The sequence below is a fragment of the Vombatus ursinus genome, unplaced genomic scaffold (genome assembly GCF_900497805.2).
Source record: "Vombatus ursinus unplaced genomic scaffold, bare-nosed wombat genome assembly UNPS02014924.1, whole genome shotgun sequence".
In the NCBI taxonomy this organism is placed as follows: Eukaryota; Metazoa; Chordata; class Mammalia; order Diprotodontia; family Vombatidae; genus Vombatus; species Vombatus ursinus.
Window position 1 is genome coordinate 5,514,494 of NW_020954702.1, and position 16,355 is coordinate 5,530,848.

Consider the following 16,355-nt stretch of genomic DNA (forward strand, 5'->3'; position numbering starts at 1 on the left):
AGCAGCCGAGGCGGCTGGCGGCGATGGGGGACGCTGCGGGCGTTACGGCGGGCGGGGAGGATCTCTACCGGGTCAGTGAGGAGGCCCAGGCGGCTCCGCATCTTTCGCTTTCTTTTCCAGAGCCTTGCAGCGTTTATGTTATTCCGTGCCCTAGGAGACGGGCTCCACACTTGAACTGCCCTGCTCTCGCGGCCTTCCGGCCGCCTTCCTGGCGTGTGTTCTTGTAGGGGTGGGGGTGGGGGTGGGGGTGGGGCGGAGCCTCCCGGGATTCCCCGAAGGTGCGGGGGGGGGGTGGAGAAGAAGGAGAGGGGAGGGGGGAGAGGGGAAGGGGGCAGGGGCGGGGGGGGGGAGAGAGGGGGAGGGGGGCGCCCGGACCTTCCCGGCCCGGTGGCACCTCATGTTTGGGGGAACCCAGGGAAAAATCAGCTTTCCTCGTTTGAGGGGAGGGGGAAAGGGGACAGGCCGGGCTCACAATGACCTTTGAAATGGGAGTTGGGGAAAGGACCGTCCTGGGCGGCCTCATATATTTGTACTTTTCAAACCCCCAGTTTCCAGTTATTCTACAAATAAAAGAATTGTTTTTTCAGAGGCAGCAAAGTTTACACCATCACTTGGTGTTGCACACAGGTGGGAATTGGAATCCATCTACACCTCATTCTGTGTGATTTTTGTTTATGCACTTAAACAAATTCTCTGTTTTTGAAGAACCAAAGTGGATGAGAGGCCAGCTTTGGGCCTGATTCCTTAGGGGGACAACCTAAGGCCATTCATGCGATTTTTTTTTTCTTTTTAACCAGGGAACATTTACAGACTGCATGCATACCAAAGTCCATGGGTTATTGTCATTTTTACAGTAGGGGTGATGAGATGGGAAAATTAATTCAAGAAATGGTTGCTGAACATCTAGAAAAGGAATTGATTACAGAGAGAGTGCATTAAGAACAGACTATGCCAGACTAATTGACTTTTTTGATAGGGTTACTGAACTGGGAGGTGAGGAGAGTGCTATAGAGCTTATTTACATAGATTTTTAGCAAAGCTGATAAAGTATTTCATACTATTTATGTGGAGGAGATGGAGAAATGTAGACTAGCCGATTGTACAGTTAGATGATTCAGAACTTGGGGGATAGCTGGACTGTGGTGTATTTTAGGAATCTGTCCTTAGCCTTGTGCTGTTACATTTTAATCAATGACTTGAATAATAATACAACTTTCTTGTCAGATTTGCAGATGATATAAAGCTGGGAGGGATAACTAACACACTAGATAATAAGAGTCAGTATCCAAAAAAAATCTTGACCAGTTAGAGTAGTAGAGTAGAATCTAATAAGATAGAGTGCAATAGGGTTAAATTTAAGATCATATACTTGGGTGCAAGAAATGAACTTCACAAATACAAGTTGGAAGAGGCATAGTTTTCAGTATCTAAAAGAAGTCTGGTGATTTTAATGGACTGTTAAGTTTAGTATGAATTAGCGATAGTATATGGCAGCCTGGTGTCCATGGAGAGCCACTATGCTGCAGTAGAACCTCCCTGGAAAGGGAAAGAGGTGGGGCGTGGTGGAGGAGGTGAAGGAGGGAAAGATGTCTGCTTCATTGGTTCAAGCCCCAGTCCAGGTGATGAGCAAGAGGAAACTGCAGACCACCTGGGCTGTGAATAAGATGAAACAGCTGCTTAAAGATAAACCTGACAATGTTGAAAGTTGGATTCTAGACCAGAGGTTGTAATGGACTTTCTTAAGCTTTAGAATATGCCAAGACAAAAGGAGAGTCTGATGAAGAAGTTGTTCAGGATGGAATTAGAGTGTTCATTGAAAAGAAAGTGCAGCCCTCAGAGCTAAAAAGAGCTTATGCTACATTCATAGAAACATAGGAATAAAGAGTTGATAATCCCACTAGGCAGATAGGTGGCAAAGTGAATAGAGTGCCAGGCCTGGAGTTAGAAAGATTCATCTTCTCGAGTTCAAATCTAGCCTTATACACTAACTAGTCAGTGTGACTCTGGGCGGGTCCCTTAACCCTGTTTGCCTTAGTTTCATTATCTATAAACTGAGCTGGAGAAGGAAATGGCAAACCTCTCCAGTATCTCTGCCAGGAAAACCTCAAATGGAATCACCAAGGGTTGGAACGTGACTGAACAACAACAATAACAATCCCACTGTATTCTGCCTTGGTTAGATTTATCTGGAACATTATGTTCAGTTCTGAATGTTGAAGTTGAAGAGGCTGTTGATAAACTGAAGAATACTCAAGAGGAAGGCAGTGGAATACTAAAGAGCCTTGAGTCCTTGTCGTATGACAATCAAAAGAACTGGGGATATTTAGATTAAAGGAGAGAAGACTCAGGGAGGACATGATAGCTCTTCCTAAGTATTTGAGGAGTTGTGTGGAGGGATTAGATTTGTTCAGTTTGGTCCTAGACAGTAGAAACTTGGAGGGCAGAGCTCCCAGCTGGTAGAAGTTAGAAAGAAGCATATTAAGATTTGATGTCCTTTAAAAGTGTGGTGAGGTGCCGGATTTTCCTAATGAGAAGGTCTTCAAGTATAGGCTGTATGACCATTTGTCATGCATGTTTATAATAGGAATTCCTTTCAGGTGTAGGTTGGACAGATGGTCACTGGGGTCCCAGCTCACACTCAGATTGTATCAGTGTGATTCTATATGTCAACCATGTAGTTTAGTAGTACTTGCTGGCTCAGTGCAGCACACTGCTTTCTGGGCAAAATGGCACATAGATAATAGGGAGTATGTGTAGTCTACTGAGATTAACTCTACTACGGGTGAGCCACGAATATGGTATAATATGTGACGATGTGTTACATAGATAGTACATATATATCTAGTGTGATTCACAGGGACTTTTTTGACTGGGAAGATAATATGATGGGGACATTAATTTTACCAGCTCTTCAGGGGCAGCAGAGAAGCTTTTCTATTCTACAGGCATGCCTTGGAGATATTCTGGGTTTAGTTCCAGACCACCACAATAAAGCAAATATTGCAATAAAGCAAGTCATGAATTTTTTGGTTTCCCAGTGCATATAGAAGTTACGTTTATACTATACTGTAGTCCATTAAGTGTGATATGTTTACATTAACAATGTACATGCTTTAATTAAGAATACTTTATTGCTAAAAAAAAATGCTAACCATCTCTGAGCCTTCAGCAAGTTATAATACTTTTTGCTGGTGGAAGGTCTTGCCTTGATGCCAGTGGCTGCTGACTAATGGTGGTGGTTGCTGAAGGCTAGGATAGCTGTGGCAATTTCTTAAAATAAGACAACAATGAAGTTTGCCACATTGATTTGAGTTTTCCTTTCATGAAAGATTTCTATGTAGGATGCAATGTTGTTTGATAACGTTTTACCCACGGTAGAACTTATTTCCAAATTGGACTCAATATTCTCGAACTCTGCAGCTGCTTTATCAACTAAGTTCACATAATATTCTTTAATGTTGTGTCTCAGAGAATAGAGAGGCCCGAGGAGAGGGAGATAGGAATGTCCAAAGGAGCAGTCAGAACACACACAACATTTATTGAGCTTGCTGTCATCTATGGGTGCAGTTTGAGGCTCCCTGAAACAATTAAATAGTAACGTCAAAGATCACTGATCACAGATCATCATCATAATGAAAAATTTGAACTATTATAAGAATTACCAAACTGTGACACAGGCATTATGTGAGCACATTTTGTTGGACAAATAGTGCTGATAGATTTGCTTGATAGTACCTTCAAACTGTAAAAAAACAAACAACGACAAAAAAAACCCACCAACCCACAATATCTGCAAAGGGCAATAAAACTTTTGAAACACAATAAAATGAGGCATGCGTGTATTCCCATCTTCTTCTGGAGCACCGCAGGCCATATGAAATCTGTAGCAAGACTTTCATGAGGTCATAGATCAAGAGCTAACAGAGTGACCTTGAGTGATTTGCCCAAGGTCAGTATTAGCAGGTGTTTTGTTTTTTAAAAAGAATATAGTTTATTCTATATAAGGCAGTTGGGGTTAAGTGACTTGCCTAGGATCACACAGCTAGTAAGTGTCAAGTATCTGAGGCCAAATTTGAACCCAGGTCCTCCTGACTCCAAGGCTGGAGCTCTATCCACTGTACCACCTAGCAGCCCTAGCAGGTGTTCTAAAATCTAAGTCCTCTGATTCCAGAGTCAGTGCTCTTTTCACTATATCATTACTGCCTCTATCAAATGTACATGTGGTACAAATACTTCAGTAGGGTGTCAGTTCATTGGTCCCTGGAAAAAGACAGCCCATTTAGAGGATCAACAGTTAACTTTGTGTTTATAGAGCTTAGTACCCTCTGCCACCTTTTCCACCAGTCTGCCACCTTTTCCACCAGTCCACCACCTTTATTATAAAAGTGGCACCGAATTGTATATGACTGAGAGCCGTTACAATTTTTTCTCTCTTTTGTGAGTTGTCATGGCCAAAAAATTCAGTGGCTAATCTGTGAACAACGAATGTCTTCTTGCCACACAGGTCTCTAAGCCTTTAAAGCTTAATAGAAAGTGCTAGAGTTTGCTTTCCCATGGAATAACCTTTGAAAACCTAGTCTTCCATGAAATTAAAACAGGATTTTTGTGTAATACAAGAAAATGTTCATTTTATAGGATTTTTCATTACTCTGGTTTTCAGGATGTAGAGATCTTGTTTGCATTTTTCAGTGTTCCTTAGTGATTTTTTATTGTGTCAGTTTTTATTAGGAAAGAGTTAAAATTTTATGAATTAGCTGAGTCTTTGGTAGAAAACTTAAAAATCCTCTCTACTATATATTTTTAATTTTTAAATTATAAGTTTTGTTTTTACCAAAAGCAATTTCAGGTTAATTAAACACCTACTTTGTACAATGTGAGGTTACAAAGTTAAAAGAAAAAAAGAAATAACTATCCTCAAATATCCTCAAAGAACTTATATTTTTTAAAAATGCCTAGAAAACAAAACAGAAAAAAGTAATGGAAAATGATTATATGACTTTTGTTTTTACATATTTTAATTATTTGTCCACCTTGGATATTGGATCTTTATCAGAGGTCCTTGATAGAAAGATTTTTTCAGTTCGCTGTTTCCCATATTGTCCTATTTGTACTAATTTTGTTCAAAGCTTTTCAATTTCATATAATTAAAATTATATGTTTTATAATTTGTAATTGCTTCTAACCTTGTTTGATTAATAATTTATTCCTTAAACATTCTATTTATTTAAAGGTATGATCTTTAGTACTCAGATAATAGCTCTATTTTGAATTATGTCGTATCTTCCCATGCCTTCCTCCTATATTCATATTTATTATTTGTTAGAGTACAGTTGTTTCATTACACTAATGTACTGCAGTTTGTTAGCCATTCCCTACTCTACTTTGTAGATACTAGTGTAAACCTAATTTTGACCAGACTGCTTTCCAGTTTTCTCAGTGATTCTTATCAAATACAGAATTCTTTCCTAGGTGATTTATGTTTTCAGATTTATAAAACACTTGGTTACTGAATTAAATTATTTTATTCTTCTTTTTCTAGTTTGTTCCATTGAACTAACCTCTATTTCTTAACATACCAAATAATTATGTTATCTAATTATGTTTACTTTTTTTATAATAGAGTTTGAGGACTGGAGATGCTATTTTCCCTTCAAGTCTACATTTTTCACTAATTCTCTTAATATTCAAGATTTTTTTGTTCCACAAAATGAATTTTATTATTTTGTCTAACTCTTTAAAATATCCTGTTGGTAATTTGATTAGTATAACACTAAAACTGTAAATTACAGCCCATTTTACTTAATGGTTGTTTAATGTCTTCATTTGTATAGTTACAAACAATGCATATATTATTATTTTGTTTCTGCTTTATTCACTCTGCATTCCATGTTAGTTTCCCATATTTCTTTGTATTTTACATATTTACCATTCCTTCCAGTACAATGATATTACCTTATATTCTTATCTCACAAATTTTTCAGCCATTCCCAAATGATCGAATTCATAATTTGTTTACAGCTTTTTGCTGTTACAAATAGTGTTGCTATGAATATTTTAATAGATATAGGTCTTCCTGTATTTTATTTATACCTCCTTAGGGTATAAATCTAGTAATGAAATCGCTGAGGTAGAAAGGGTCTGAATGTTTTTTATTGCTTTCCAAAATGGTTTTACCACTCTACCAGCATTTTTTTCCACAGCTCTGTTGGTATTGAATTTTAGAATCTTTTACCATCTTTGTCAGTTTGATTTGTCAATTTGATGGTTCTCAGGTGAAATATCTCAGTTGCTTTAATTTGTATTTCTTTGATTATTAGTGACTTTTGACACTTTCATATGTTTGCTGAAAACTTGTTTCTTTTTTTCCTAATAACTAGCTCATGGTTTTTAATATTACATTACAAAATAAAGACATGTACATGTAGTTCTTTACACTCATTTTACAATCATATGAGTTTCTTAAAAGCATATATCCAGAAAAATGCAATTTCTGAAGAATATGCAGAATAATAAGAAATATGAGAAACATTCCAGTTCTCAGAAAAATAAAAAAAAATAGAACTGTGTTTGGGCTATGGATAATCTATAGAGAGAAAAAATGTACATTCATTTTAATATTTTTCCATAGTTTATTTGACATGTATTTTTTGTGTTCCCATAAGGAAAATACATTGCTGAGATTTCAGTGGTCACTTTTATCAGCAAACATAGTCATCATATAGGTTGCAGATTACATAGTTGGTCCCAGTTCTTGACTTTTCTTTTTTTTTAATTAATTAATTAGTTTAGTTTTAGTTTTCAACATTCACTTCCATAAGATTTTGAGTTCTAAATTTTCTCCTCCGTCCCCTGCCCCCTCCTTAAGATATTATAGCATGCAGTTTGATATGGATCTACATATACATTCATATTAAACAATTTCACTTTAGTCATGTTGTAAAGAAGGATTAGAACCAATGGGAGGAACTATGAGAAAGAAGAAACAAAACAACAAAAGAAAAGGAGAGCAAATAGTATACTTCCATCTGCATTCAGATTTCTAAGTTCTTTCTCTGGAAGTGGATAGCATTTCCCATCGTGAGACTTTTGGAGTTGTCTTAGATCCATGTACTGCTGAGAAGAGCTGAGTCTATCAAAGTTAGTCATTGCACAGTGTGGCTGTTATTTTGTACAATATTCTCCTGGTTCTGCTCACTTCACTCAGCACCAGTTCATGTAAGTCTTTCCAGGTTTTTCTGAAGTCCGCCTGCTCATCATTTCTTATGGAACAACAGAATTCCATTACATTCATAGACCACAAATTGTTCAGCCATTCCCCAGTTGGTGGACATCCCCTCAATTTCCAATTCTTTACACCTGCTATGTGCCAGGCACTGTGGTGCATATATTACATATATTAACTCATTTGATTCATGGTACGTGGTAGCTAGAAAGTACTTAAGGGAGGAGAGACACAAAAAGAGCTTCTATAAATATTTTTGTACAAATGAATCCTTTTCCCGTTTTATGATCTCTTTGGGATACAGACCTAGAAGTGGTATTGCTGGGTCAAAGGGTATGCACAGTCTTATAGCCCTTTGGGCATAGTCCAGCTTACTCTCCAGAATGGTTAAATCAGTTCACAACTCCACCAACAGTGTTAGTGTTCCAATTTTCCCACATCTTCTCTTGACTTTTCTTTTAACTTGTACCAAAATACCTATAGTAGAATGATATATAAAGTGTAATTAGAAATATTATCCCTGAGAAATAGAATAAAAAAATGTATCTTTAGAAAATTCAAACAAGTATTTTTCACATTCAAAAACTATTAAAGGAAATTACACAAGTAGAATAAACAATACACATTTTTATTCTAAGTAAATATCAAGTTTGGTTGCACCTTCCCCTTCCCCCCAGCCCAATACTAGGGGTGTGTAACCTATGACCTTCAGGCTACATGTGGCCCCGTAGGTCCTCAGATGTGGCCCTTTGCTTGAATCCAAACTTCACAGAACAAATCCCCTTAATAAAAGGATTTGTTCTGTAAAATTTGGCGTCAGTTGAAAGGCCACACCCAAGTATCTAGAAGGCCAAATGTGGCCTTGAGGCTGCAGGTTTCCCACCCTTGGAGCCTCTTTGAGGAAGCTAAAACTCACCAAATGACATTGAAATAAATAATATTAGGCATTTTCTTTTTTAGTATTTGGAAACCAGGTGAAAAATGTTACTCAAGTCTAAGTAGGGCATCTAGGTGGTGAGGTGAATAGAATACTGGGCCTAGAGTGAGGAAGCCTCATTTTCCTAAGTTCAAATCTAGCCTCTGACACTTACTAGTTGTGTGATCCTGGGCAGATCCCTTAACCCTGTTTGCCTCAGTTTCCTCATCTGTAAAATGTGCAGGAGATGGAAATTGTAAACCACTCCAGTATCTTTGCCAAGAAAATCCCAAATGGGGCTATGACAAGTCAGACATGACTGAAAACAACTGAACAATAACAACAATGTCTAAGTGGGAAAAATACTTGCAAGGTGGCCTAAATACTTTAGAAATACATTTATAATTAATTTGTTTCATGTGCAATTTGATTAATCTGATTTTATATTACAGTTATGTAACTTGTAATGAAAAAAGTCATCAATATACTACCTATAAAATAAATTATTTAAGGATACACACAAATAATATTTATTATAGTCTCTTGTGTAAGCCTTCATCATTGTCTTTTTTTTCTACAGTATTTCTGTATTCAGCAAAAAAAGTCTGAATTGTGAATAGTGCTTGTAATGTAGACTTAGCGGCCAAATGCTGTTATGGAGGAAAGTGCTATAATTTCTATGTGTGCTGGGATATTTACCCATTTACTAAATTTCTTAGCTACTTTACAGCTATATACTGTTAACTTTGTTGCCATAATTTTTCCTGAACTGACCAAATACATTGTCCTTTGTTAGTATCCTTAATCTTTTCTAACAGAGTAAGGACTGTGTTTATTTGGATTTACTTGAAGGAATTTAGAGAACAGTTGTTCATAGTTAGCTCGATAAGTAGACCAGTCTTACACCATGAAGATTTCTGAGGTCAGTGAATGCTAACTGAAATCTCAGCAGGCTTAGAGCTAGCAAACACTTCATATTGTATGACATCTAAGTGAAATTGCTGCATACCTCCTTGATTATGTTTTAACATTATCAAAACCTCAGCATCATCTGTGACTCCTCATTTTTCTCCACCGCATATATCAAAATCAGTTGCATAGTTTCTATCTCCCCAATGTCTCTTAATTCTGACCCCTTCTAACTCAAAAAGCTACCTCCTTATTTCAAATCCTTATCCATTTTTACCTATTGCAATGGTCACTAATTGGTCTTTTTCAAGTCTCTCACAACTGCAGTACAGATGGACTCACAACTACATGTAGTTTTTCTTTCTTTTTTTTTTTTGGTGAGGCAATTGGGGTTAAGTGACTTGCCCAGGGTCACAAGTAGTATCACTAGTAAGTATCAAGTGTCTGAGGTCAGATTTGAACTCAAGTCCTCCTGACTCCAGGGCCACCTAGCTGCCCTATGGCTTTTCTTTAAGCATGGATTTGATCATGTTAACACCCCTTTTTAGTCAACTCCAGTGGTTTCTTATTGCCTCTAGGATAAAATATGAACTTAAAAAAAAAAAAGCTTTTAAAACCTGAAACAACTCAGCCCCAAATCACCTTTCCATCCTCATTGTTTTTTGATTCACAGAGTGATCTGCATAGAGTTCATCATTGAACCCTTGGGAACTGATGAAGTCACCAAGTAATATAGTACAGAAAAGCAAGAGAAAAGGGCACAGGAAAGACCCCTGTGGGACACTTGCAGTGAACGAGCATGATCTGGAGGAGTGGTCTGACAGGAGAAAGTGTTCATGAAAAGAGGGTATTTGACAGAGTCAAAGGAGAAGTCAAGAAAGATGAAGACAGAAAAAGACATTAGACTTGGCAATTGAGAGATCATATCTTTGGAGAGAGGAGTTTGAGTTGAATGATGAGATAAAGAAGCCAGACTGCAGAGTGTTTAGAAAAGAGAGAAAGGAGAAACATTTATTATAGATATCTTTTTCTTAAAAGGGAGGAGAGACATAGGACAATATCTGGTGGGAATGGAGGGATCGAGTGAATTTTTTAAAGGTAGGGATGTTTGTAGGAGTGTTTGTAGAGAATGAGTGAGTCGATAAAGAGAGATCAAAGATTTAGAAGAGAAAGAAGAAAACCAAATTACCAGTATCAAAAATGAAAAAAGTTAAATTTGCCTCTAATGAAGAAGAAATAAAATCAATTATTATGACCCAACTATGTGGCAATAGAATTGACAATCTAAATGAATGTTTACAAAAATATAAATTGCCCAGATTAACAGAACAAGAAATAGAATATTTAAATAACCTGACCATAGAAAAAGAACAAGTTAGAAGTGAACTCCCAATGGGGGGAAAACAGAAATAGATGGATTTGGGGCAAATTCTACCAAACTTTTAAAGAGCTATTACAATACTACATGAACTCTTTGAAAAAAGGTAAAGAGGGATCCTACCAAATTCCTTCTATGACACAAATATGATCTTGATACCCAAACTGGAGAATGTCAAAACAGCTACAAATTTTCCTAATGAATTTTGATGCAAAAATTTTTAAATAAAATATTGGCAAGGAAATTGCAGCAATATACTAAAATTTATACAAAATTGACCATATTAATAACAAAACAAAAATCATATAATCATTTCAATTGATGCAGAAAAAGCTCTGACAAAGTATAACACCCATTCCTATTAGAAGAAAGCTAGGTGGCATAGTGGATAGAGCTCCAGTCTTAGGGTCAAGAGGACCCGGGTTCAAATTTGGCCCCAGACACATGACACTAGCTGTGTGACCGGGCAAGTCACTTAACCCCAGTTGCCTCACCAAAAAGGCAAAAAAACAAAAAACCTGAAAAAAATCCTAAAAAAAAAAATGGTAATGCATCCTTTTAGGGGGTAGCTAGGTGGTGCTGTGGGTAGAGCACCCACCCTGGAGTCAGGAGAACCTGAGTTCAAATCCAGTCTCAGACCGGATACTTGACACACACCAGCTGTGTGACCCTGGACAAGTCACTTAACCCCAATTGCCTTGCCAGAAAAAAAAAAAGTTAAAAAAAAGAATAGGACTAAGTGGAACTTTTAAAAAAATGGTAAGTGTATCTATCTAAAACCAAGAGCCAGCATTCTTTGTAATGGGTACAAGCTAAAAGCCTTTCCAATAAATCAGGAATGAAGCAATGTTGTCCATCATCACTGTTACTGTTTAATGTTATACTAGAAATGCTAGTTGTAACAATAAGACAAGAAAGAGAAATGAAAGGAATAGTCATAAAAAAGAAATAAAGCATTTATAGAAATAAAACTTATAAGAAGAAATGCGACTCACTTTTTGCAGGTGATATGATAGTTTGCTTAGAGGACTCTAGAGAGTCAACTGAAAAACTAAACAATTAAAAACTTCAGCAAAACTTCAAAATAAAAACCCATACAAATCATTTGCATTTCTGTATATTGCCATCAAAATCGAGCAGGAAGAGAGAGAAATTCCATTTAAAATTACTACAGATGGTACAAAATATTTGGGAGTCTGCCTGCCAAGACATACACAGGAAATATGTATTACAAAAGCAATTACATAATTACAAAACACTCTTTACCCAAATTAAGGCAGACCTAACTATTTGGAGAAATACTGCTCATGGGTAGGCTGAGTCAATATAACAAAAATGACAATACTACCTAAATTAATTTATTTCAGTTCCATACTAATCATACTCCCAAAGGACTACTTGAAAGAGCTAAAAAAAAATTCATCTGCTGTGGAGCACTTAGAGCTTGGTCAGGCATCAAAGATGCTAAGGTCATCACTTTCTGGACCATTAGCAGTTGACTTTTCCTACCGCTGGACTTTGATGTCTCTGAAGAGAGAGTGAGACTGATGACTTTGCACAACTCTGCCTCACTTAAATCCAATTTATATTTAAGTCAAGACATCACCCTGTGATGTCATTGCTCCTCTTCAAAATGAAGGACAAACTATAAATTAGATACACATTATACAGAAGCAAATGAGCGTAGTAACCTAGTGTTTGATGAACCCAAAGATTCCATCTATTAGGTCAAGAACTAACCATTGGAGGAAAAAAACTGTTGGGAAAATCGGAAAACAATCCAACAGAAGCTAGGTATAGTTAAACATTTCACAATATGTACCAAGACAAACTCCAAGTGTATATGTGGTTTAGACATTAAGGATGACATCCTAACCTAATTAGAGGAACATGAAAGAGATTACCTATCCGATCTGTGGATAGGAAAAGAGTTCTTGACCAAACAAGAAATAGCTTCATGGGAAGTAAAATGGACAATTTTAATTACCTAAAATTAAAACGTTTTTGCACAAACCAAATTAGTTACAATTAGAGTAGACATAAGAAATTAGGGGAGGGGAGATGTTTGCAGCAAGTTTCTCTGAGAAAGGTCTCTTTTTTTTTTTTTTTTGGTGGGCAGTGGGGTTAAGTGACTTGCCCAAAGTCACAGCCAGTAAGTGTCAAGTGTCTGAGGCCAGATTTGAACTCAGGTCCTCCTGACTTCAGGGCTGGTGCTCTATCCACTGTGCCACCTAGCTGCCCCTAAATCTTGGATTTTTTTTTAAGGCAGTTGGGTTTAAGTGACTTGCCCAGGGTCACACAGCTAGTAAGTGCCAAGTGTTTGGTTTGAGCCCGGGTTTGAACTCAGGTCCCCCTGACTTCAGGGTCGGTGCTCTACCCATTGCACCCCCCAGCTGCCCCAAAAGATTATAATTGGATAGATGTGTATACAGAGAAGTAGAGCTTAATGTCTATGCTATGACCTCTGTGTGGAGCTGAGGTAGAGTAGCAGTTATGTCATGGCATCAAGTAAATTTAGGAACTAAGTATATTTAAGGGATCATCAGTATGTGTGCTGAAGTCCCCTGGTATGAGAGTAGACCTTGTGAAGAGAAAGGCTATGAGCTAGGCACTGAACTCATTGAGAAAGGAAGAATGTCCTAGGAGTTAAAAGATAATAGATACAATGATCTAGATTGGATGATGAATTAGGATAGTGAAGATCTCAAAGGAAAACAGATTGCTGAGTGATGGTGGTGGAGGGAAAGTCGGGAAGTGACAATGAAGAATAAGGAGTATTCTGACTCCTCCACTGGACCACTGAGGCAACCAGGGAATTAATCATCTGTGACCACATACTGAATCATACCCAGAAATAGGGATTATTTTCAGCTAGGTGGTTCAGTGTGCCAGGCCTGGAGATAGGAATACTCATCTTTTTTTTTTTTTTTTGCTTTTTGGGGAGGCATTCAGGATTAAGTCACACAGCTATTAAGTGTCAAGTATCTGCGCCTGCAGTTTAACTCAGGTCCTCCTGACTCCAAGGCTGGAATCCACTGCGCCACCTACCTGCCTCAGCACTCATCTTCTTGAGTTCAAATCTGACTTCAGACACTTACTAGCTGTGTGACCTTGGGCAAGTTACTTAACCCTGTTTGCCTCAGTTTCCTCATCTGTAAAATGAGCTGGAGAAGGAAATGGCAAATTAAGTATCTTTGTCAAGAAAATCCCAAAAGGGGTCATGAAGTGTTAGATACGACTGAAAACAATTGAACAACAACAACTACAAAAGAGAAATGATAATTAAAACAATTCAGATACCATATCACCTATCAGATTGGCTAAATTGACAAAAAGGGAAAATGACAAGTTTTGTAGGGTCTGTGGGAAAAAAAATATACTCTTTGATCCAGTGACACTGGCCTCCTGGCTGTTTCACAAAGAAGACACTCCATTTTTTTCTTGAACAATGTCTTTGACATTCCATTTCTCAGCTCTAGGCATTTTCTCTGTCCCCCATTCCTGGAGGGCTCTCCCTCCTCTGTTCTGACTATTGCCCTCCCTGGGTTCCTTTGGGTGCCAAGTAAAATCTCATCTTTTATTAGAAGTCTCCTCTGACCTTTACTCCCTTAATTATTTCCCATTTATTCTTTGTGTAACTTATTCTGTATACATTTGTTTGCATGTTGTCTCCCCCATTACATTGTAGCCTCCTTGGGGGCGTGAATATACTTTTGCCTCTTTTTGTATCCCCTGTGCTTAGCACAGCACCCGCCACATAATATACACTTAAATATTTATGATTGATTGAATAACTAAACAAGTTGTGGTATATAAATGTTATGGAATACTACTGTTTTGTGAGAAATGATAAAGGAGATGATTCAGAAAAACCTGAGAAGACTTGTATGAACTGATGCAAAGGGAAGTGAGCAGAATCCGGAGAAAAATTTATAGAGTAACAACAATATTGTAAAGACAAACAACTTTGAAAGACTTAGGAACTTTCATCAACACAAGATTCACAATGAAATGTTCTATCCACCTCCAGATAGAGAAGTGATGGACTCAGAGTGGAGATTGAATTATGTCTATCTTTGTTTCTCCCTTTGTTGTTGCAAGTCGTTTAAAAATGCGTCTCCCCTTAACTCCCACCTACAATCTAGTTTTAAATAATAAATAAAAAATATATTAAATTAATTTATTCAAAAGTCAATTTCAAAGGCTCAGTTCAAACATTACAATCTTTTGCTTTGGAACATTTCATATTTTTTCCCCTTAATTTAGGGAGAAATATATTTAACTGAAGAAGGCTATGTATACTTTATCCCCAGTTCATGCAACTATCAAGATGTTTGCTGTGTGCTCTGTTATCTTTACTTGTGTAAATTTTTTACCTTCTATATTAAGCTATTTTTTTCCCTCTAAATTCTTTCTTATTTAATTTATAATATACGTTTAGCTATAATTTCATCTCTTCTAGAAATTCTAATAGAACTCGTGGCCAAGCTATAAATTTGTCTGAGGCTCTTCTTGGTAGTTTCTTCGTGACATGTCCTGGATGTCACTGGATGTCATAGGCATCTTCTGTTTATATTTCCAGCTTTACTTCCCAAGATGGAGCTTTTTTGTCAGGGCTAGGCTCTGATCGCTCCTGTATTTTGAAGGGATGGTGGGCCCCTGTTTCATCTACATTGGTATTGTCTCATTTTGGTTGCTGGACCTTCTGCTGGTATTTGCTGTGTACCAAAGATTGCAGTTCCTAGGCTCACTCATAACCTCATGGGACAGAGTGCTAAGCTTTTCTAGGCTTTCAGTGGTAGCTTAGATAAGTGAATATAACGTTTAAGAGCCATCTTGATGAGCATACTAATCAGTCACCTTCTTGGTAAAAGGTTTGTTGCTCTGCTGTCTCCTATCTCTATTTCTGACCCCAGAGCTCTATTAACAAATCAGGGCTTCCTTCACAGGAGTCCTTAGGTCTTTTGATCCTGGAATCTGGGTTGTCCTTGCCCTGCCAGGGGCTTTCCAAGATCTCCTGGTCCCTGAGTCTGGGGGACTCCCAGTTGGGACATTCTGAGGCTGTGGGAGTTGGGAGATCTCTCAATGATATGTTTGCCTTATTCCACCTATCTGTGCTCCACTTTTTAGTGCCTGCAGACTTCTGAATGTCCACTTATGCTAATATAGGTGGACGAAGGTACTTACTGTAGTTTTTTTCTTAATCATATTAAATTTGTTTTTTTTAATCTTTTCTTGAGTATATGTATGGGATTAGTGCTGTTCTGCTCTTATTCACTCTGACACCTTAATTAAAAATTCCTCACTTTGACTTTTAATAGGTGGATACTAAGGAAGAATTTGTTCAAGTCAGAAAGAGAGACCTAGAGCGGTTGACAACAGAAGTGATGCAGTTACGAGACTTTTTACCCAAAATACTAAATGGAGAGATGTTGGAAAGCTTCCAGCGATTGGATGCTGTAGAAACAAGTAAGTCCTATTTTACAGAAATGGCAATAACAATTCAACAAATAAATGATACTACTTTATATATGAAAATAATCATAAAGAAATTTGTGATTTATTACCAAACTCTGACAGACTAGAAATTTATGTTATGCTCCATTTTCCACTTCCAATTTATTATGTAACCTTATGTTTTGGGATTTTTTTGTTTTTGTTTTTTTAAAAAAATTTTTTTATTAAATACACAGCAAGAAAAGAAAAACATATTATAAACTTAAATATTGAAACTTAAATATAAAATAAGAAAAGAAAAAAAGAGTATTGCCATGTTCACAGCAGAATGTAAGAGAGGATTCAAAATATATAGCAGTAAATTTCCATTTCAAGAAAGCCTATGTAATAAGTGCTACGCATTTTGTTGAGTGCTGCCTCTCATTTCTTTGCTTCCTTGTAATTTTTCTGCTGTGTACTTTTAATTTTTTTCC

At 37.2% G+C, this 16,355-nt stretch overlaps 1 protein-coding gene across 1 annotated transcript in view; it reads left to right on the top strand.

Annotated features, from left to right (window-relative positions):
- Positions 1–16,355, top strand: part of HSF2BP (heat shock transcription factor 2 binding protein) — a 94,513-nt gene continuing 78,158 nt past the window's right edge. The window contains exons 1-2 of the mRNA XM_027843640.1: positions 1–71; positions 15,747–15,894. Coding sequence (XP_027699441.1) covers positions 24–71; positions 15,747–15,894 — 196 coding nt within the window. The 5' untranslated portion in view covers positions 1–23. The remainder of the gene's footprint in view (positions 72–15,746; positions 15,895–16,355) is intronic.